Source organism: Dendropsophus ebraccatus, chromosome 5 (genome assembly GCF_027789765.1).
Source record: "Dendropsophus ebraccatus isolate aDenEbr1 chromosome 5, aDenEbr1.pat, whole genome shotgun sequence".
Lineage (NCBI taxonomy): Eukaryota > Metazoa > Chordata > Amphibia > Anura > Hylidae > Dendropsophus > Dendropsophus ebraccatus.
This window is the reverse complement of record NC_091458.1, coordinates 16,472,363-16,494,614: the sequence shown is the minus strand read 5'-3', so window position 1 is coordinate 16,494,614 and position 22,252 is coordinate 16,472,363. Positions and strand designations below refer to the sequence as shown.

Here is a 22,252-nt window from a genome sequence, read left to right as displayed (position 1 = left end):
ACAGCCTGGACTCCAGACTGATACATTGTACATAGCTAGTCCTGCTCTCAGCTGTATCCAGTGTAGACAATGCTCTGTGAGCTCCAGACTGATACATTGTACATAGCTAGTCCTGCTCTCAGCTGTATCCAGTGTAGACAATGCTCTGTGAGCTCTACTGCCTGGACCCCAGACTGATACATTGTACATAGCTAGTCCTGCTCTCAGCTGTATCCAGTGTAGACAATGCTCTGTGAGCTCCAGACTGATACATTGTACATAGCTAGTCCTGTGCTCAGCTGTATCCAGTGTAGACAATGCTCTGTGAGCTCCAGACTGATACATTGTACATAACTAGTCCTGCTCTCTCCTGTATCCAGTGTAGACAATGCTCTGTGAGCTCTACAGCCTGGACTCCAGACTGATACATTGTACATAGCTAGTCCTGCTCTCAGCTGTATCCAGTGTAGACAATGCTCTGTGAGCTCCAGACTGATACATTGTACATAGCTAGTCCTGCTCTCAGCTGTATCCAGTGTAGACAATGCTCTGTGAGCTCTACTGCCTGGACCCCAGACTGATACATTGTACATAGCTAGTCCTGCTCTCAGCTGTATCCAGTGTAGACAATGCTCTGTGAGCTCCAGACTGATACATTGTACATAGCTAGTCCTGTGCTCAGCTGTATCCAGTGTAGACAATGCTCTGTGAGCTCCAGACTGATACATTGTACATAACTAGTCCTGCTCTCTCCTGTATCCAGTGTAGACAATGCTCTGTGAGCTCTACAGCCTGGACTCCAGACTGATACATTGTACATAGCTAGTCCTGCTCTCAGCTGTATCCAGTGTAGACAATGCTCTGTGAGCTCCAGACTGATACATTGTACATAGCTAGTCCTGCTCTCAGCTGTATCCAGTGTAGACAATGCTCTGTGAGCTCTACAGCCTGGACTTGAGACTGATAGGGTCCATTAACACAGAAAGATTATCTGCCAAAGATTTAAAGCCAAAGCCAGGAATGGATTTGAAAAGAGGAGAAATCTCAGACTTTCCCTTATGGCCTGATCTCTGTTTATAGTCTGTTTCTGGCTTTGGCTTCAAATCTTTATCAGATAATCTTTCTGTGTAAATGGACCCTTACATGATAAACAATATCTTATGGGATAACCCCAAACCCACTGCAGACCACCAGAAATAGTGACCCTGGAACACAACCAATTCACAAAATATGTTCAGCAGCACTAGGAAAAAATACAGTGTGCGGGTGCACGTCTCGCCAAACCGGACCCAGGTTCGTATCGGATATCCAAAGAGAAGATGGAGACCGCACTTCCAAAGAGAATTCCCACTTTATTCCCACCAGATGCACCGTTTCGGCTCAATGTGCAGCCTTTCTCAAGCAGTGATACAAAATGCTCCAAGAGCTCAGTATATATACATGTGGGCATGATTATAATTCATCAAACAATTAATTCATAAAAAAATATAAACAAAGTGAATAGGAAGTGATCTATAATAGTGTAGTGTTCCAAATTCCTAACGATATAGAGGCAGAGTGAAGAGGAGCCCTAATCGGATGATTTACAGCAATAATCGTGTTAGGGGTAATGTAAAACAACAGTGGGTGACATAATTAGCTGTGTAACAAGTGATAAACAAAAACAAGTAATACATACATCACACCAAAGCAAGAAATCCACCTGGAGGTGGCGTGTCCGGGAGTATTTCAAACACAGCAGAATCCCCAGGGGCATGCGGACGCATCTTACCCCCAACTTGTTTCCTAACAACCCCGAATTTTGCCAAAGATTCATTAACATCTCTTACAAGTACTCTATGGATCTAATCGTGCTTAACATGGAATTTCTTCAGAAAGAGATTGAACTGGCAACTACACGTATGGCTGAATTTGATCTTAACTTTAACTCTGTACTCTCTACCACAGATTTACAGACTTTTCTTACCAAGACCAACAAATCTCTCGATGAGTTTAAAGCAACACTGGAAGCTACTAAGGGCCAGAAATGGCAGAGGGACGAGGATGACTACAAGATAGGAAAGATTTATATGTGGCAAAGGGATAGCGCACTTTTAAAAAGAGGAGGCCCATCCGAAGGTCCACAAAAACGTAAAATTCTGATACGGACACTGACATTTGATTGGTTCCAGATTGAATTTGATTTACATGAACTAATCAGACATATTAAGCTGAAAGTGTGGTTTTCTCAACAGACAAGAAGGGAGGAAGTATATATGCCTAGTGAGCTTCACTTACATGGGGTAGGCTTGCGTAACAAAAGTGGATTTAATCCACCCTTAAATGACCCTGTGATTGATACCTTCCTGTTGACTACCAAACGTCAACTGGCAGAACTTAAAGAGCGACCCGCACACTCTTTACCCTCCAACATGTCACACAGAGAGAAAAAAGCACTACACGACTTGAGCAATGACAACTCAATAACAATCAAACCAGCAGACAATGGCGGGGCGGTGGTTGTCATGGACACAGCTGAGTACATAAATGAAATGACCAGACAACTTAGTGATAGAGAGGTCTACGAACCTCTATCCCAAGACCCGAAACAGAGAATAAAAGACACTATTGATACATTAGTGGATGAGGCATACATGCTCAATATCATTGACAAAGGGTTAAAAGATTTCCTCACCGTCAAACATCCTGTCACCCCAGTACTCTACGGACTCCCCAAAATATATAAATCCCTGGACAAACCCCCTGCCCGTCCAATTGTCTCAGGGATGGACTCCATCTTTAACCCTCCAGCGCAATTCCTAGATAAGGTCCTCCGCCCCTATGCTGTGGGGGCCAGATCATACATACGGGACACTGCAGACTTCCTGAATAGATTATCTGATCTTGAGGAGATCCCATCCTGCATTCTGGTCTCCTTTGATGTTAAGGATCTTTACACCTCCATAAACCACACTAGAGGCATTGAGGTAGTCAAACAAATATTGCACAACAGTGACTTTTCACCACATGCCATTGATTTCATGGTGGGGCTACTCAATATCATACTTACTGAGAACTACTTCCTTTTTCAGAATGACTTTTTTGTCCAACGCAGCGGCACAGCCATGGGCTCCAACGTGGCGCCAACGTACGCCAATATTTTTATGGCAGCCCTCGAGGAGAGACACATCTATGTATCCCACCACTTCGACCATGTCTTGAGGTGGTGGCGATATATAGATGACATCTTTGTCATCTGGACTGGTACTGAATTCCAACTAGATGATTTCTTCACATTCCTCAACCAGATAGACGATGACATTAAGTTCACCAGGGAATTTTCCACAACATCTCTCAATTTCCTCGATACTAAAATCTCGTGGTCAGAAACTCACCAGTGACATATTCACAAAACCCACGGACCGCAATACACTATTGCACTTCACCAGTCACCATCCACGGTCTATGGTAGAATCTTTACCATATAGCCAACTCCTTAGAGTAAAACGCATTGTTGAGGAACCTCAACTATGTGAATCTCAGCTGGACAACATGTGCAGAAAATTCCTGGATAGGGGCTATCCAACACGCATCATACAGAAACAAAGGGAAAAGATTACCCCTCTCAATAGACTTGATCTACTCAGACCAAAAAATACACAACACAGACAACCTAGACTTGCTTTTGTCTCCACTTTTGGGTCACAAAGTCAGAACATTGCTAGAATCATCCGCAGAGAATGGGGGTTATTGTCCAGGGCATATCCACAGGTTCCTGAATTCTGCATCCCACCTATCATGGCCTACCGTCGGCCTCAGGATTTGAGGGACAGATTAGTGAGGGCAGACATAGGTCCAGATATCACCACTAGATCAAGACAGACCTACATAACTAAATCTAGGACTGGCTGTTTTCCATGCCTGAATTGCAGCCATTGTAACCAGATGCTCAAGGGAGAATTTTTTATACACCCCAAAACAGGACACAGGTATCCCATCAAACACTTTGTTACGTGCAGATCAGATTTCATTGTGTATGTTCTACAATGTCCCTGCAACATGTTGTATGTGGGGGAGACTACCGGTGAATGTAGAATATGACTGAATCAGCACAAATCTACTATACGCACACAGAAATGTGAACTACTAGTGCCCAAACACTTCCTTGAGCACAATCACAAAATCACTGACCTCAGGTTTGCGATTCTGGACCACATTCCCAGACACAGGAGAGGCGGTGATAGAGTCTCCCGCCTAAAAAAATGTGAACTCCAATGGATGTACAAACTGGGCACCCTTGCACCAGACGGGATGAATATTGATTTCATAATAGGACCGGCCACAGGTTTCTAACTTTTTCTTTTCTTCTTTTTTTCTTCTCTCTTTTTTCTTCTTTTTTTCTTTCTTTTCCTCCCCCCCCCTTCCCCCCCCCTCTTTTTCTTTTCCCCATCTCTCCTGCCCCCCCCCTCTTTTTCTTTTTCCCATCTCTCCTGCCCCCCCCTTTTTTCCCTCCCCTTTTCCCCCCATTTTTCCCTCCCCTTTCCCCCCCTCCCCCCCCCCTTTTTCCCTCCCCTTTCCCCCCCTTTTTCTTCCCCCCTCCATCCTTTTCTTTCCCCCTATTTCCCCCCCCTCCCTTCCCCCCCTTTTCTTTTCCTCATCTCTCCTGCCCCCCCTTTTTTCCCTCCCCCTTTCCCCCCCCCTTTTTTCCCTCCCCCTTTCCCCCCCTTTTTTCCCCTCCCCTTTCCCCCCCCTTTTTTCCCTCCCCTTTCCCCCCCCCCTTTTTTCCCTCCCCTTTCCCCCCCCCCTTTTTCCCCTCCCCTTCCCCCCCCCCCTTTTTCTTCCCCCCTCCATCCTTTTCTTTCCCCCTTTTTCTCCCCCCCCCCCCCCTTCCTCCCCACTTTTTCATGCTCTCCATTCTTCCTCTGGCTCCTCTGGATATCCTCTACTGCCTTCGATGCCTGATGGATACATTTTTTGATACATTATCCTCTAAATACTCTTCATCTCTTTATCTGCTATCATTCATTTTTGGTACTCCTTACTGGCGTATCACAAGGGTATTTTGTACCTACTACATATGTATATATCTATATTCATTTGCCTTTCTCTCATTTTTTGCAGAATGAAAATCTGTTATCTTGATGAATTGGAGTGTTATCAAGCTACTACATACATTTGCCTGAATCCAAACTGGACCTTCTTTCGTTTATTTCTGGGTTTTATGACGCCTTTATTACTTTATCTGGTGCCATTATATTTTTTCTTATACACCAGTTTTTTGTCAGTGTGTATGGGTGTTTATATTAAACCTCTTTTTGCTTATATTTGAGTTGCTCTCACTGTATATGTTCACCTATATGGGTCGCTTATATAGCTATCTTTTATGCCCCTTTCATCCTGTGTTGGCCTGCTGTTATACTCTCCAAGCCCCTATGATAAATTCTGGACGCAATCCGAGCCCCTCTCCCTTTGGTACTGGTCCTCCTCCCTTATTTATAATTATTTTATTTATTATCATTTACATTTACTTGTGCTTCATTTAGCCCCATCTATTCCTCACATCTATGCTTCAACTCTCATTATCCTGCGTGATATACTTACCCATGCATACACTGACAATCGCTGTAAGGGCAACTTTCCCTCTACAAATATGGCGGCGTCAGATTCTGGGGCTGTTATGGGCATGTCCGCGCCGCTGTCAGCTTGGGGACCGCCCGACGCATGCGCCTGTGATCACACCGATCATGTGACATACCCAGGTGATCCGGACAACATGCGCCGCGGGTGACGTCATCAGCGGGCGACGCCGGCTTATTTTTATGAATTAATTGTTTGATGAATTATAATCATGCACACATGTATATATACTGAGCTCCTGGAGCATTTTGTATCACTGCTTGAGAAAGGCTGCACATTGAGCCGAAACGTTGCATCTGGTGGGAATAAAGTGTGAATTCTCTTTGGAAGTGCGGTCTCCATCTTCTCTTTGGATACCTAGAACACAACCTATATTAGTATTACCCCCATCACTACCCCTGGTGTAGATGGCTCTGGGCGCGTATTACCAGTATAAAACTATCTTTAGCTTTATATTGTGGCAGCAGGTTGAGTAGGATAGATATAAGGGAGGGGGTGAGAGAGGGGGAGATAGTTCACTGTCTGGGTGATTTATTACCAATGCTTTCCCCTGCATATACAACATATAGGTGTAAGGAGCAAGGAACACAGCCTTATATACCAATCTATATACCTAGGGGCCGGCTGATCGGGGGCTTCAGGACCTAGGCCCGGACTGGTGATCCCTAAGGTCCAGAACTGTGGTGCCTAACTGCCTACAATCTAGGCAATGACCCCCAATATAGCTGTGATCCAGCATACAGCAGTCATCTCCAACCACTACAACTCCCAACATGCCTTGCATTCAATGTAATCTGATTGTGGCAGGACAGTCCCAGAAACCAGGTCCTAAATGGAGGAAGGGTTGACGCAAAAATGACTGAACATTGGATGTTAAAAAAGAAGAGCCTTCCAGCCTTATTCTGTAAATGTACCGCACAGAACCACCAGAGGGCGCTGCAGCCTGTTATAAAGAATAACTACCTGGGCCACGTAGTGACTGCGCCCCCATAGTCTTCTACCTTATACACAGACACGTGACTTCAGCCTTTTATTTCATAATTAAAGATTTACACCAATTTTTACACAAATCTTATTAGCGCCCCAATAACATTAGAATAATCTAAAGTGAAGGTTATCGAACAGGAAATAAATTACTATAGAAAAAAAAAACTACAGGGGTGGGGGATAAAGAAGGGTTAATAAATCCAGATTGTGCAGGAGGTTTTTTTTTCCACAGGATGTGGCCTATAGTGCAGTGAGGGATACAGACAGTATATGGCGGTATTATGTAGTAGCCATAAACCTACTATGGAGGGACACCACCAGGGGGCACCAACAAGCCACTCAGCCTTTGCCTGGTAAGGAGATCCCAGCTAGGCCTCAGGGCCTCCCAGTATCATGGTGGAAGCAACAAACTGATGCAGATGGGACGTGTAAGGTCTAAGCTAGTGAGAATCATCAACCTGCCAGAGAAGGGCCCCCCGGATCTCATGAGCGTCTATGGGGGGCCCTAAAACCAGCAAGGCAGCCAGATGAGGGAGCTGAGGGCGGAGGTGGTGAGGGCCCCAGCCAGCAAACCCAGTGCCATCTGCTCCCCAAATGCATCCCGGTCGTCCCTGATGAGAACGTGCGCCACCCCAGGACCTAGGAAGAGAAAACATGGGAACATTCAGAGGCGGCAAAAACAGAGCTGGAGTGTAGAGAATCCTCCGAGCTGCCCTGTCCTGGACCTCACACTTACACTGATACACTGTAACAAACCTGCCGCTGTATAATCAGATTAGATGAGAAGGCTTCAATTCACCGACAGCAAGCAGAGATCCTAGATGTGCAATGTGCAAAGCCTATGCGGAAATTTCTTTCACTAGATATTGGGAAGGTTATTATGTACCAGGACCACTAGATGGCGGTATAATACTTCCCATCCAGCAGAGCACAAAGTCACTGAGCTGCATCCCTGTATGTCATTGGTCCACTCCACCATCCTTGTGATATAGCTGTATTATTTATGATGGTTATCAGAGATGTATATTGTATACGCTCCCCACCTACTATGTATAATGGTGTCCATTTATGTAGATAAGGGCCCTGTAGAACCCTTAGACCAGTTGTGACTGCCACCTCTGCATCCCCTATTGGGACTATATACCCCTGTACATTGCTTTTATCACTCACTTTACATTCAGCTTTTATGCTACGCAGCGCAGTGCTTAGTGTAACCCTTTCCTTGCTGAGCTGCTGCAGTCGCTTCTGTTCTGCTCACACAGCACCCTGCAAACCCAGTGCGTCAGTAACCCCTTCCTCCCTCTCATGCCATCTATAGTATAATCACCAGCACAGTGCAGCTAGTTCAGTGCAGTCTCAAGTATCACCATGGGTACAGACTACTGGTTGTGGTCTGATCCTGCAGTCACACTACCTTCAATTCTTGTTAATCTGTCAAATGTATTTTAAAGGGGTATTCTACTCAAACATATGTTGCTGCCCATGGTGAAACTAAAAATTCCTTCCATACTTGTTATTATCTATTAAGCTTCCTTCCCCCAGTTCTGAGCTGCTGCTTTCTACTGAAGACACAAAAATCTGTGTGTGAGCTGTTCTCTCTCCAACTCCCCCTCCTCCCTTCTTAAATGGCTGATATAAACAAGTCCCTGGAAGGCTTTATCTGCAACACTGTAGCTGTTAGGAATGTGACTTTGCGCTCCTCGGTCTGTGCCAGGCGGCCGAGGAAGCGCTGAATTTTTGTCTGTGTTTGCATAGGAATTGTGTCTGAACTGTGTTTTACTTCAGCCACACCTGCCTTGCCTGTGAGACTTCTGGCAGTGCAGGGGTTACTGCACTGCTAGGTCTGTTCAGCTGAGCTTGGTGCTGGAATCAGGGCTGCTCCAATCAGCTGCTGGACCTAAGCTCTTACCCTGGATAAAAAGCAGTCAGATCCTCAGTTCCCCGCTGGCTATTAGTTGTCACTAGTCCCAGCTCCCCTACTCCTTTCCCAGCGGTCCCTGTCCTAATCCCCTTGCTATTGCTCTGCCCGTGTTCTGACCTCTTGCTTGACATTTGACTATCCGCTCTCCTTCTGATTTTGTACTGCGTTGTCTGTTTGGTTTTGACCCTGCTAGTTGACTATCCTCTATTGTGTTTTGTTTGTCTGTCTACGTTTTGTGTATTCACCTACGCAGTGTAGGGACCGACTCCGTGGTTGTCCGCGACCGTTTAGGGTCGACCGAGGCAAGTAGGCAGGTGACAGTGGGTGGGTTCAGATCTAGGGTCACTGTCTCTTGTCTTGTCTACGCCTGCCAGTCCTGACAGAATAGCCAGCCTTATATTAAAAAAAAAAAAAAAAGTCACCTTGCATCATGGACGCCATGGAGGCTCTGGTTAACCAGATGCAAGGTCTGAACACGCTGGTTCAGAACCTTGCTGAGCGCGTCCAGGAGCAAGAGACTGCACCACGACAGGTGACCATGACCACCCCTCTACCTCTGGAACCTCCTGTGCAGCTCCCTGAAAAGTTTAAGGGAGACAGGAGGAGTTTCCGAACATTTAGAGAGGGATGCATGTTGTTTTTTCGTTTGCGCCCCTGCTCCTCTGGGGGTGAGGACCAAAGGGTGGGCATTATTATGTCCCTCTTGCAGGGTCCTCCTCAGGAGTGGGCTTTTTCATTGTCCCCTGGATCCATGGAGTTGACCTCCGTGAATCAATTTTTTGCTGCCCTAGGGCTATTATATGATGACCCAGACCAGGCGGCAGTAGCAGAGCATCAGCTTACTTCTCTGAGACAGGGTAAGAGACCTGTAGAAGAATATTGTGCTGAGTTCCGGCAGTGGTGTGTACCATCCGGCTGGAACGATCCAGCTCTGCGTTGCCAGTTCCGGATGGGGTTGTCGGATCAGCTTAAAGATCTATTGGTAGTGTACCCTACCCCTGATACTTTAGAGGGGACCATGACATTAGCCATACGGGTGGACAGACGACTCAGAGACAGACGCAGAGAGAAAGATACCCCTGAATCTTCTAAAACCCTGTCCTCTGCTGTTTCTACTCCTAAGTTAAGTCCTTCTGTTCCCCGATTGCAAGATGAACCCATGCAACTCGGGGTTGCGGATGCCAAGATTAGACGGGCTTACCGCCTACAACATAATCTCTGCTTGTACTGTGGAAAGGCCGGACACCGGGTGAGGGAATGTACCTCCAGACCAGAACCACCTCCGGAAAAACTCCAGCGCCTGAGTGACGATCGAGGGGGTCACTCAGGTGCCCAGGTACCTCTTGAAAAGAAAAACAAATTAATGTTGCCTATTTCTTTGTTTTTGGGAGACAAATGTGTTTCTGGTTACGCTCATGTGGATTCGGGGGCCTCGGCCAACTTCATTAATTCTGCATTCTGGTCAGCTCTGGGAATATGCCCGCTTCAGCTTAGATGTCCGTTGACTATTACTGGTGCTGATTTTACACCCCTGGCCCAGGGTAAAGTCAGGTACATTACTCCTTCTATGGAGGTGCAGGTTGGGTCAGTACACAAGGAGATTCTTGATTTTCTGGTCATGGATAACTTGTCTTCTGACATAATTTTGGGTTTGCCCTGGTTGGAACAACATAATCCTGTATTTGATTGGTCCACTAAGGAGTTGATTAAATGGGGTTCTAAGTGTTCTTCTCACTGTATTGCATTAAATGTCACAGACTGCTCTACTATGGAGGGAGAGATTCCTGAGTTTGTAGCTGACTTTGCTGATGTGTTTGATGAAAAATCTGTGGAAGTTCTGCCACCGCACCGTCCGTACGATTGTGCTATTGATTTGATTCCAGGGTCCAAATATCCTAAGGGGAGAATTTTTAATTTGTCCAGACCCGAGAGGGAGGCCATGCGAGAATACATCCAGGATAGTCTTCGCAAAGGTCATATTCGTCCCTCTTGCTCTCCATTAGGTGCTGGTTTCTTTTTTGTGGGGAAGAAAGATGGTGGACTTAGACCCTGCATAGATTACCGTGAACTTAATAAGATCACCATTAAGAATCAGCACCCCCTTCCTCTTATTCCGGATCTGTTTAATCAGATTGTGGGTGCTCAGTGGTTCTCCAAGATTGATCTTCGTGGGGCCTACAATCTGATTCGAATAAGAGAAGGGGATGAATGGAAAACTGCCTTCAATACCCCTGAAGGGCATTTTGAATACCTAGTCATGCCCTTTGGGTTAAGTAACGCGCCGGCAGTTTTTCAGCACTTTGTAAATGATGTATTTCGTAAATATCTTGGTCAGTTTCTGGTAGTATACCTGGACGACATCTTAATTTTTTCACCAGATTGGTCCTCTCATGTTTGTCATGTCCGTAAGGTATTGGAGTTACTCCGACAGAATCACCTCTACGCTAAATTGTCCAAGTGCCAGTTCGGGATCCAGAAAGTCTCTTTTCTTGGTTATATTATCACCCCTAACTCTTTTTGTATGGACCCCCTTAAAGTGACCGCTATTGAGAAATGGGAACGCCCAACTAACCTCAAGGCCCTGCAACGGTTTTTGGGGTTTGCCAATTACTATAGAAAATTTATTAAGGGGTTCTCTGTAATTGCTAAACCATTAACTGATTTGACCAGAAAAGGGGCAGATCTGGTGAACTGGAGCCCCGAAGCCGTACAGGCATTTGGACAGTTGAAGAGGTGTTTCTCTGAAGCTCCAATCCTTATTCAGCCTGATCCTGAGCAACCATTTATCATTGAGGTGGATGCTTCGGAGGTAGGGGTTGGAGCAGTTCTCTCACAGGGTCCTGTGACACTGACTAACTTAAGCCCTGTAGCCTACTTTTCAAGAAAATTCTCTAAAACAGTGTGTAATTATGACATCGGCAACAGAGAACCACTGGCCATTAAGTGGGCCTTTGATGAATGGAGACATTTTCTTGAAGGGGCTAAGCATAAGATTAAGGTTTTAACTGACCATAAGAACCTATTATACCTGGACAAGGCTAAACGCCTTACCCCCCGGCAAGCCAGGTGGGCATTATTCTTTACCCGGTTTAATTTTGAGATTACCTTTCGTCCTGGTTCTAAAAATGTCCGAGCTGATGCCCTGTCTCGCAGCTTTGATGTCAGCAGTGCCCCCAGGGAAGAACCTGAGACTATTTTAACACCAGGAGTGGTCATTGCCACTCTCCAACCTGAACTTGCAGCTCAGGTGGTAAACTCACAGTCCCTAGCACCCAGGAATACTCCAGATGGGAAACTCTTTGTACCTCCTAATCTTAGACTCAGGGTTCTTGAAGAGACCCATTGTTCTGTATTAGCAGGTCACCCGGGCATTGCTGGCACAAAGTATTTGCTCTCACGTTGTTATTGGTGGCCTACTTGGGCCAGAGATGTTAAACTGTTTGTTGAGGCCTGTGAGGTCTGTGCCAGGTCCAAGGTCCCTCGCAGATTACCCGAAGGTCTTTTACATCCTCTACCTTTACCTGAGAGACCTTGGACTCACCTTTCAATGGACTTCATCACTGACTTGCCGCCATCAAAAGGAAAGACTGTCATCTGGGTTGTTGTTGATAGATTCTCCAAAATGTGCCATCTCATTCCCCTTAAGAAACTTCCTAATTCACGTACTTTAGCATCTTTGTTTATCAATCATATTCTACGGCTACATGGGGTGCCAGAGAACATTGTATCTGATAGAGGGGTGCAGTTTGTGTCTAAGTTCTGGAGGGAGTTCTGTGGTCGATTGGGCACTTTATTATCATTTTCATCTGCCTTTCACCCTCAGAGCAATGGGCAAACTGAAAGAGTGAACCAGTCATTGGAACAATTTCTCAGATGCTTTGTTTCTGGTGCCCAGGACAAATGGAAGGAGTATTTGTCCTTGGCAGAATTTGCCCTCAATAATAGGGAAAATCAATCTATCAAAATGTCGCCGTTTTTCTGTAATTATGGTTTTCATCCAAGGTATTCATCTGCGCATGCTTCTGAATCTGTTAACCCGTCCGCTGAAAAGACCTATAGTAGACTGTGCACAGTCTGGGCTCGAGCTCTTGAGAACTTGGTTAAAGCCCAAGATTCTTCTAAAAGACAAGCCAACAAAAGACGCATATCTGGCCCAGAGTATTGTGTGGGTGACAAAGTGTGGCTTTCCACCAAAAACTTGAAGCTTAGGGTTCCGTCCGGAAAGCTAGCACCTAAATATATTGGTCCATATGCCATTACTGAAATCATTAACCCTGTTTCTTTCAGGTTACAACTGCCAAGAACCATGCGCATTCATGATGTGTTTCACAAATCTTTATTAAAGATGTATGTTACTCCAGTGTTGCCATCTACTCCCCCTGCCCCTCTGGTCGTTCAGGGGGATCTTGAGTTTGAAGTGGAAAAGATTCTGGACTCTCGTCGGGTGCAGAACTCTGTCCAATACCTCATCCATTGGAAGGGGTTCGGCCCAGAAGAGCGAACTTGGGTGGCGAGCAAAGATATTCATGCTCCTCGTCTCATACGCCAGTTCCATGCTCGCAATCCCTCTAAGCCGAGTCCTTTGAAAGAGGGTCCGGAGGCCCCTCATAAGAGGGGGGGTACTGTTAGGAATGTCACTTTGCGCTCCTCGGTCTGTGCCAGGCGGCCGAGGAAGCGCTGAATTTTTGTCTGTGTTTGCATAGGAATTGTGTCTGAACTGTGTTTTACTTCAGCCACACCTGCCTTGCCTGTGAGACTTCTGGCAGTGCAGGGGTTACTGCACTGCTAGGTCTGTTCAGCTGAGCTTGGTGCTGGAATCAGGGCTGCTCCAATCAGCTGCTGGACCTAAGCTCTTACCCTGGATAAAAAGCAGTCAGATCCTCATTTCCCCGCTGGCTATTAGTTGTCACTAGTCCCAGCTCCCCTACTCCTTTCCCAGCGTTCCCTGTCCTAATCCCCTTGCTATTGCTCTGCCCGTGTTCTGACCTCTTGCTTGACATTTGACTATCCGCTCTCCTTCTGATTTTGTACTGCGTTGTCTGTTTGGTTTTGACCCTGCTAGTTGACTATCCTCTATTGTGTTTTGTTTGTCTGTCTACGTTTTGTGTATTCACCTATGCAGTGTAGGGACCGACTCCGTGGTTGTCCGCGACCGTTTAGGGTCGACCGAGGCAAGTAGGCAGGTGACAGTGGGTGGGTTCAGATCTAGGGCCCACTGTCTTTTGTCTTGTCTACGCCTGCCAGTCCTGACAGTAGCTTTGTAATAATCTGAGGTCAAGTTGCTAATGAACCCACTGTGATTATCCCTCCCAACATTACAAATAAGCTACAATGTTGCAGATAAAGCCTGCCAGGGACTTGTTTACATCAGTAGTTTCAGAAGGGAGGGGGAGGCAGAGAAAGGCTTACTCACTGTGGGAAGGAGACTGAATAGATAATAACAAGTTAGGAAGGAATTGTTAGTCTCATCATGGGCAGCAACATATCAAAGGTTATGTTTGAGTGGAATACCCCTTTAAGGAGTAACTGAAATTGATGGGAGGATAACAGAGAGGGTCAGACTACACAGGGATTGTTTGCTGTCTGTTACCATGGAGATGCATGAATTTTATTTAAGACTATTTGCAAAGTTTCTTCAGTTTCTTTATTTTAGACTATATCATAGTCATAAAGTGGGGGTAACCTCCTTGCTGACTGTTTCCAGTAATAGTTTCTTTTTTTTTTGTCCAGGTTGTGCGCAGTATTGAAATTCAGCTCTATTGACCTCCATGGAACTTTGCTGCAATACCACACCCAAACTAAGAACAACAGTGGCGCTGTTCCTGGAAGAAAGCAGCCATGTTTTTCTAAGCCTGTATAACTCCTTTAATTGACTTTCCATAGAAATGTATTATATGAGAGGGACGTACCGTAGCCATGTCCGCAGTAGCCATGATTTACATACATGGCCTGATGGGCGTTCACCGGGACGGTGTGGTAGTTGTCATCATATGGATTATATACATAGACCTGGAAGAGAAGGCAGAACGGATATCACTATCATATAGGAAGAGATCTGTGGAGCTGACTAAGGACCCAGGAGACGCCCACACCTTCTATAAGGAATATATGTGATGATAGTGATAGCTCTATATAACGCACGTACCGGATGAGATCTCGCGTCCAGTAATGCAAGCTTCCAAGCTCTTGGAAAAAAAAATAAAAAAAAAAATAGACGTCACATACGGTATACAGACATGTTACATACATACTGTATCTACAATAGCAGCCAGAGGTGGCGTAAGCATTACAGGACAGACTCTGACTAACCGTGTGATGTTATGTCGTCCATGAAAAGAATTAACTAAATGATTTCTAAATAGCGGTAATATTTATGTGTAGCATAATGGGAACATATATGATCATTTTGTGGTACAATTATGTACAATATAGTGCTACTTTTTATGTGAACAGTATGGTGGAAGTTTTTATTTATATGATGCACTGTTACAATTTACATGTACCTTGCGTTAGCGCTATTTTTGTGTACAGTATAGTGGTACTATATATGTGTACTGACAGCGGTATTATTGATGTGTATGATGTGTTCCCTATGGCAGCATTATTTATATGAACAGTATAATGGAGCTATATATGTATATGATATGATATAATGGTATTATTTAAATGTACAGTATAACAGAACTATTTCTTTTTATGATGCAATGTTACTATGTGACCCTTTTAGCACTATTCATATGTACAGTATAGTGGCACTATTTATGTATACTGATAGCGATATTATTTATGTTTACTCTATGGCGGCATGTATAAGAACAGTATAGTGGTGTTATTTATGTGTATCCTATGGCGGCATTATTTATATGTACAGTATAGTGGTACTACATATGTGTACTGACATGTGTTCTTGATGCACACCTTATGACAGCATGATTTATGTATATGGTATAGCAGTATTATGTGAACCCTATGGTAGCATTACTTATATGTACAGTATAGTGGTGTTATTTATGTGTACCCTATGGCAGCATTATTTATATATACAGTATAAGGCTATGTTCACACTACGTATATTTCCGCTCGTAGTGCGAACCGCGAATATACGCATGTAGTTTTGAGGTTAATGCGTTCTCTTGAAAGTATACGATTTCCGCCCGCACAGTGCACACTATGTATGAGCTTACGGCTGGATCGTAAACGGCGCTGTGAAAAATGAACAAGACCAGTGTTTGAGGACGGAAATGTTGAAACTCACGGCCGTGGATTTCCATGCGGTCCCGTACGAAGTACTTATTTCAGCCAAATTAAACGTGATTTTTCGATCCAAAAGGTTCTGTGTGGTTTATGGGGCTGGGCGAAGATTTCCAAGTAAATGACCTGCCTCAGATCGCTACGAAACAAGCTAGGGAAGCAGAACTGTACTGCGGGCGTATGTTCAATTGCATCCGGCCGCATGTCAATTTTTCCCACATCCGTAGTTTCAGCCGCACATGTACGGCGGCGTAACAACTGCGTACGGAAAGATACGCAGTGTGAACATAGGCTAAGGCTATGTTCACACAACATGTACTCTGGCCGGATCATCTCGGCCGGTACTTAAGTAGCGGCCGGATTGTCCGTCCGGCCGCAGAGCTCTGATGCGGGCGCATCAGCGTGCGCCCGCATTAGAGCACCATGGCCCTACTCCGTGGCCATTTGTTTCCTTTTCCTTTTCATACTCGCATGCCTCTACTCCTCTCTACAGACTGCATGTCCTGGATTTGGCCACCAGATGGCACCATATAACCATTATATATAGTCAGCCTACTAATCTTATACCTAATTGTCCCCTACGTAGTTTTCAGCCTACTTTTATCTGCATTTGTATATATGTATATATGTATATAGTCTTCCAGCTTACCAAGTTGATATGGAATCTTTTATTTTGAATTGTATGTCCTACACCTTAGATACTGTGGTTTTACCCCAAAGTATTACTATATACTAGCTGTACTGATTTACCGTATATTTGTTCTTTGTAGAGACCGCATTGCCTGAGGAAGGTCCATAGCGGACCGAAACGTCGCACCATATGTCATTTGGTCTCATCTCTTGCATTTCTTATGTACGGTCGGAGTAAATACCTTGTATCTATTTGCTAAATAAAAATTCTCACTTATTCTTGCAACATCGAGTGCCGTGGTTTCCTCCTATACATCACTGTGTGAACTGGCAGGGCTTTCTGCGGCCGGAATTCACTGAATTTCAGCCGCATAAAACTGACATGTCAGTTATTTGCGGGGGCCGCACAGATCCTGGCCGGAGCGTATATGATGTGTTCCACTGGCAACAACGGCCATAGTTTTACGTAGTGTGAACATAGCCTAATGGAACTATATATGAATATGATATAATGGTACTATTCAAATGTACAGTCTAACAGAAGTATTTATTATTATGATGCAAGGTAACTATGTATGTGACCCTTTTAGCACTATTCATATGTACAGTATAGTGGCACTATTTATGTATACTGCACACCTTTAACAATAGCATACCATTCTCTCCATCATCCATAATTCCCCCCAAGACCATCTCAACTACCGTTAGCTGTAAAGCGCTATTCAGACAGTGCTCCATATACGATACAACTCTTGGGCATTCCCAAATTGAATGGATGAGATCTACTCTCTTTCTTCACCACATTTCTTACAACCTTTGTTCTTATCACCCTGAATTCTAGATAGAGACTTAGGTGTATAATAAAGCCAGTAAAGGAGCTTCATATAATAATCGTGTGGGGCATAGTGCTAGAGCCTCTACCCATAGTCATAACCCACAGCCTCCAGGTCTCATCTGTGATTTGTCCAAATGTCTTTTCCCACCTATCTCATGTTCTTGCTAATTGGGGCCTTTTTGCCTCCATTATAAGTAACCTATAAAGTTTGGTTAGAAGTTTCCTCTTATCCCCTCCCTCTAAACCTGTAGCTTATATTTATCGCATGTAAACGTGCGTACACCGTGTGTATACCAATACTTTTGATTTTCTTTTAGTGAATATAAAGCCATTAAGGCTTCAAAGGAAACCAACGTCCCCTCATTAAATAATAGAGTGGTGTTATTTATGTGTACCCAATTTATATGTACAGTATAATAGAACTACATATGTATTTGATATAGTGGTACAATTTGTGGATACAATATAGCGCTACTTTTTATGTGTACAGTAGTACTACTTTGTTTCTCTGGAAATAAGACCCAGCTTTATTTTGCAGGCTTTCTGGAGTAAGATTTAAATATAAGTCAGCTGACCAGATTCCTGACACTGGGCGTCAGCCAATCAGGGCCATACTTCTTATGCTCCGCCCCCACCTCCTCAACACAGACTGCAGGGGAGGCAGGAGGGGTAAGAAGCTGCACAGTACGGGACATTGAGTATGGGGGGGATGAAGGGTATGTGCTCCAACTAGAGGGGAGGGGGAGGTATAAAGTATGGAAAGTACCTGCGGGGAGGGGGGGTTGTATTCAGTATAGGGGGACAACAACAGAGGGAGGAGGGAGGTATACAGCATGCCCGACTCCTAATTGTGCACCATTATCCTCCTAGAAAATCAGGATAAACAATGACCCCACCAGCAGAATAGTGAGTGCAGCTCTGGAGTATAATACAGGATGTAACTCAGGATCAGTACAGGATCAGTAATGTAATGTATGTACACAGTGACCCTACCAGCAGAATAGTGAGTGCAGCTCTGGGGTATAATACAGGATGTAACTCAGGATCAGTAATGTAATGTATGTACATAGTGACCCCACCAGCAGAATAGTGAGTGCAGCTCTGGGGTATAATACAGGATGTAACTCTGGATTAGTAATGTAATGTATGTACACAGTGACCCCACCAGCAGAATAGTGAGTGCAGCGCTGGGGTATAATACAGGATGTAACTCAGGATCAGTACAGGATCAGTAATGTAATGTATGTTGACAGTGACCCCACCAGCAGAATAGTGAGTGCAGCTCTGGAGTAGACTGGAGGATAGGCGGGTGTGGTCACTCTCAGTGTGTCTAGGTGTGTCTGTCTGTGCTCCTGAGCTCCAGAGAGAGCGGCTGATTTTCCACCTGCCTTTCCCAGGAGTGTGGCAGGCTCCTGGGGGAGGCTTTCAGCATGGATCCCCGGGAATCCCAGGCCTCCATCTCCCGAACCAGGCCGGCGGGGGGTGGAGAGGAGACGCTACCGGCCAGTGCTCCAGCCTGTGGACTGAGGAGATCTGGAAGGGTCCGCAGCAATGTGGCCCCTGGCCCCCAGGCAACGGCTTCCAGTGATGGAGGAAAGAAAACTGCGGCTAAGAAAACTCCAGCAGTGTCCAGGAGTCAGCCGGTGGAGATGTGGGGTGAGCGAGGCCCCAAGGAGTCTGCCAGCACGTACTGCTCCCGCATCACCGCTAAGTTTGCGGAATACGAACAGCTTGGGAAGGAACTGAAGGCAGCAAGAGAGGATCTGCGCTTTCTCAGGTACCAGGCGAATACGGCTCCCAAGAGGAAGAGGCCCGAGTTCTCTCCCAGGATCAAGTCCCTGAGTGCTCAGGTAAAGGGGATAGAGGAGAGGAGGGCGGCCATCCTAGAAGGGAGCGACCTGTTCAGGGAGAAATTGCACAATGAGGATCGCTTTGCCACTATGAAATCCCCTAGCAGCAGAGCGGATGATGGGGGTGATGCTGCAGGAGATGGGGAGAGTAATAGTGGTGAGGAGGAAGAAATGGAGGCTGAGGAGGCTGTGAAAGCTGAGGACTTGGTGGAGTGTAAGGAGGAGGACTGTGTGGTGAATAAAGACCCCTCTGATGTCACCCAAAGTAACCCCCAAAGCATGCAGGAGAGCTACAGCATTATGGCAGCGCAGGTGGCCCTGCCAGACACTGATGAGGATGATGATGATGATGATGGTCTGTCAGATGGAGGACTACTACAGGCCATAATCAGGCAGGAGTCCCCCCTGAGGATGGAGGCCTTCACATTTGGAGAAGATCTTGGTGAGAATGTTCCTGTAAAAAGAAAAGCAGCCAAAAAGCAAGAGAGTGTGAGTCTTGTGTTCACTCCATTCCAGCAGTCCGGGGCGGCTGAGAAGTCAGTCCGGGCGGCTGGTGACTCCTCTACACTGCCAGTCCCCATTTCTGATGTGGAATGGGGCCAGCAAGGAGGAGAGAGAGATGGCAAGATGGCAGAGAAACCCGCTCCTGCTTGTGTCAGTAGTGGGGGCGGCCATAGTAAAGGTAAAGAAGGGCCGGACAGGAAGGTTCAGGGCCACTCGGGAGTCTCGGGTGCTGCAGGACGCTCCTCTGTGGGGGGTGCCCGGGCATCAGAGACTGGTGTGGAAAGTTCCAGTATGTCACATCCACCTGGAGTGACAGCGGTTCCGGTTGCCGTGTCTCCTGCTGTGGGCTCTGTGGGATCGCAGCGGGAAGGCGCATCTTCTGGGAACGCAGTAAGCAACTCTCCCAGGGCAAGAACATTGGAGCCTATAATGGGTTCCAGCGGGAGAGTTCATGATGATGCGGGGCCATGTGCGTCACCTGTCATGGCATCCGCAGCTAAAGAGACTGTTGGGACTGAGACACGAAAAACAGTGCTAAAACCTGCCACACTGATCCATAAAGCCAGCCCAGCTACTGAGTGTATGGAGGTGACGATGGGGGGAGTAGTAGTAGTATGAATGTTGTGCAGACTGGGGGAAGGAGTGGTGTTATTGATGGGAGTAGTAGTGGTGTGCATGATGGGGATGTGAGTGGTTTGAATGCTAGGGGTGGTGACGTTAACCCTTCAGGTGCCACTGGAGAAGTGGCAATTCTCAGGGCAGATATTGCTGGGGTATATTCTGGTAATGCGGTTACTAGTCAGTCAGGGCCGGGTCCGGCTGCCCCTCCGGCTGCCATCAGGAGTTACGCTAATGTTGCGGCGGCCGGAGGTCCAGGGAGATCTTCACTTCCACCCCCTGGGGAGGGTCACTTGCAACGACGCCTTCTGGAGGCACTTAGGAAAGGAGATAGAACGCTCCAGGTAGAGGGGAGGGAGGTCGACTTGTCCTTCTACATAGAAAGACATGGACTTGGAGCCTTCCGAGAGAACAATGGGGAAGTGGTCTGGTCGCTTCCAACACCCGGGCAGGAGGTGGGCCGTAGGAACGTGGCCCGTCTGGTATGGAGAGGTAGTGATGCGTGCCCACAGAGAGGGAAGGTGGTGGAGCTTCTCTTCCAGATGAGGTTCAAGGCCAGTGACATCTTTGCCTTGATCCACCCCTACGGCTCCTCTGAGTTCGACATCAGCTTTGTAAGACCAGAGGGGCTTGAACTTTTCTGGTCTAATTATGAGCTGGTGAAGGACGAGCCCGGATGGCGAGATTTCATTGTTAAAGCGATATCTCGCCAGAGCATGGTAAAGAAAGTGACCGTTTTGACACGTAACGAATCACTTTCTTGTTATGACATCATGACTTGGTTGGGCAGGTACGGGGAAGTGACGGACGTTCCCCGGAAGAACTTAGATCAGCATGGCATCTGGTCTGGGGCCTGGACGTTCTCAGTCCGTCTAAAACGTTCAGGCAATACTGTTGCGCACATACCATCAGCTGCTTTCCTTGGTCGCGACAGAATCCAGGTCTTTTACCAGGGGCAACCGAAGCTGTGCCACAGGTGCGGTGATCCCACCCACTTTAGCGCAAACTGTTTTAAGCAGATGTGCGCACTGTGCGGTGCGGAGGGTCATCTTGCTGCATCCTGTGGCCGGATTAGGTGCCACCTGTGTGGTGACCTTGGTCACCCATTTAGTAGATGTCCCCGTTCTTTCTCTTATGCTGCAGCCACCCGAGCTGGGGAGAGCCCTGAGGTTGCCTCAGCGGGGGAGGGGACCAGCAGAGGAGAGGGACCACCAGAGCCAAGGAAGAGAACTGACAAGGAAAAGCGTAAGAGCCCCACTCAGCTTAGGCGAGAGGAAAGGCGCAGAAGGAGCAGGGACCTTGGAAATTCCAAGATGGTCGGGGTAGTCCAGGGTCCTGCTCCTGGCGTTGGCTCAGATGGTCAGGCTGAGGCTTTGGGGGGCGCTGAACTAGATGAAGAGATGGGGAGACTGCGCAAAGAGGAAAGCGAGGCTATAGCCATCTCCTCAGGTTCTTCCCAGTATGAAAGTCTGGATGAGGATGGAGGGAGATGGCAAGAGGAAAAACCTAAGCGCAGCAGAAGGAAGAATGTTAAGAAGATGCCTAAAAAATCTAAGGGGACTTCTTCGTCTTCCCAAAATATTATTAAAGGCCAGATGTCAAAGGAAGCTCTGACTGACCCCCCTCTGATCGGTCTATCTAACAGATATCAGTCCCTAAGTGAAGGAACCTCTCCATTTTTAGAGGGAGAGGTTGAGGGACTGGTGTCTAGGGCAGAGGAACCTCCAGGAGGTGCCGAGCCTGCTCCCCCAGAGGTAGTTTCCTCAGGGGGTCAGGTGGCCTCAGGTGGGGGAAGTGAAGATCAAGAGATGGATATGTCCACCTCTCTAAAACGGTCTAAGGAACCATCTAAGGGGTCTTCCTCTGATGTTGAAGGGGGTGGAAAGAAAAAAGGAAAGAAAACAAGTAAGTAGGGGTTTAAGGCCATCCAACTCTATCATCCATGATGGCGGCACTCACCCCATTGACGCTGGCATCCATTAACTGTGCCAGCATTAAGTCGGATACGGCTAGATTTGCAGCCTTTGATTTTCTCGGTCGTATTAACGCCGACATTTTGTT

The 22,252-nt window shown here is 46.5% G+C and overlaps 2 protein-coding genes across 4 annotated transcripts in view; one reads left to right on the top strand and one right to left on the bottom strand.

Annotated features, from left to right (window-relative positions):
• Nucleotides 1–22,252, top strand: part of RAB6A (RAB6A, member RAS oncogene family) — a 177,519-nt gene that overhangs the window by 33,185 nt on the left and 122,082 nt on the right. The window lies entirely within an intron of this gene.
• PLEKHB1 (pleckstrin homology domain containing B1) overlaps nt 6,628–22,252 on the bottom strand; it is a 28,126-nt gene continuing 12,501 nt past the window's right edge. For both annotated transcript variants that reach the window (XM_069969584.1, XM_069969585.1), the window contains exons 5-7: nt 14,649–14,688; nt 14,413–14,512; nt 6,628–7,221 (exon numbers count right to left, since the gene is read on the bottom strand). In XM_069969584.1, coding sequence (XP_069825685.1) covers nt 7,088–7,221; nt 14,413–14,512; nt 14,649–14,688 — 274 coding nt within the window. In that variant the 3' untranslated portion in view covers nt 6,628–7,087. The remainder of the gene's footprint in view (nt 7,222–14,412; nt 14,513–14,648; nt 14,689–22,252) is intronic.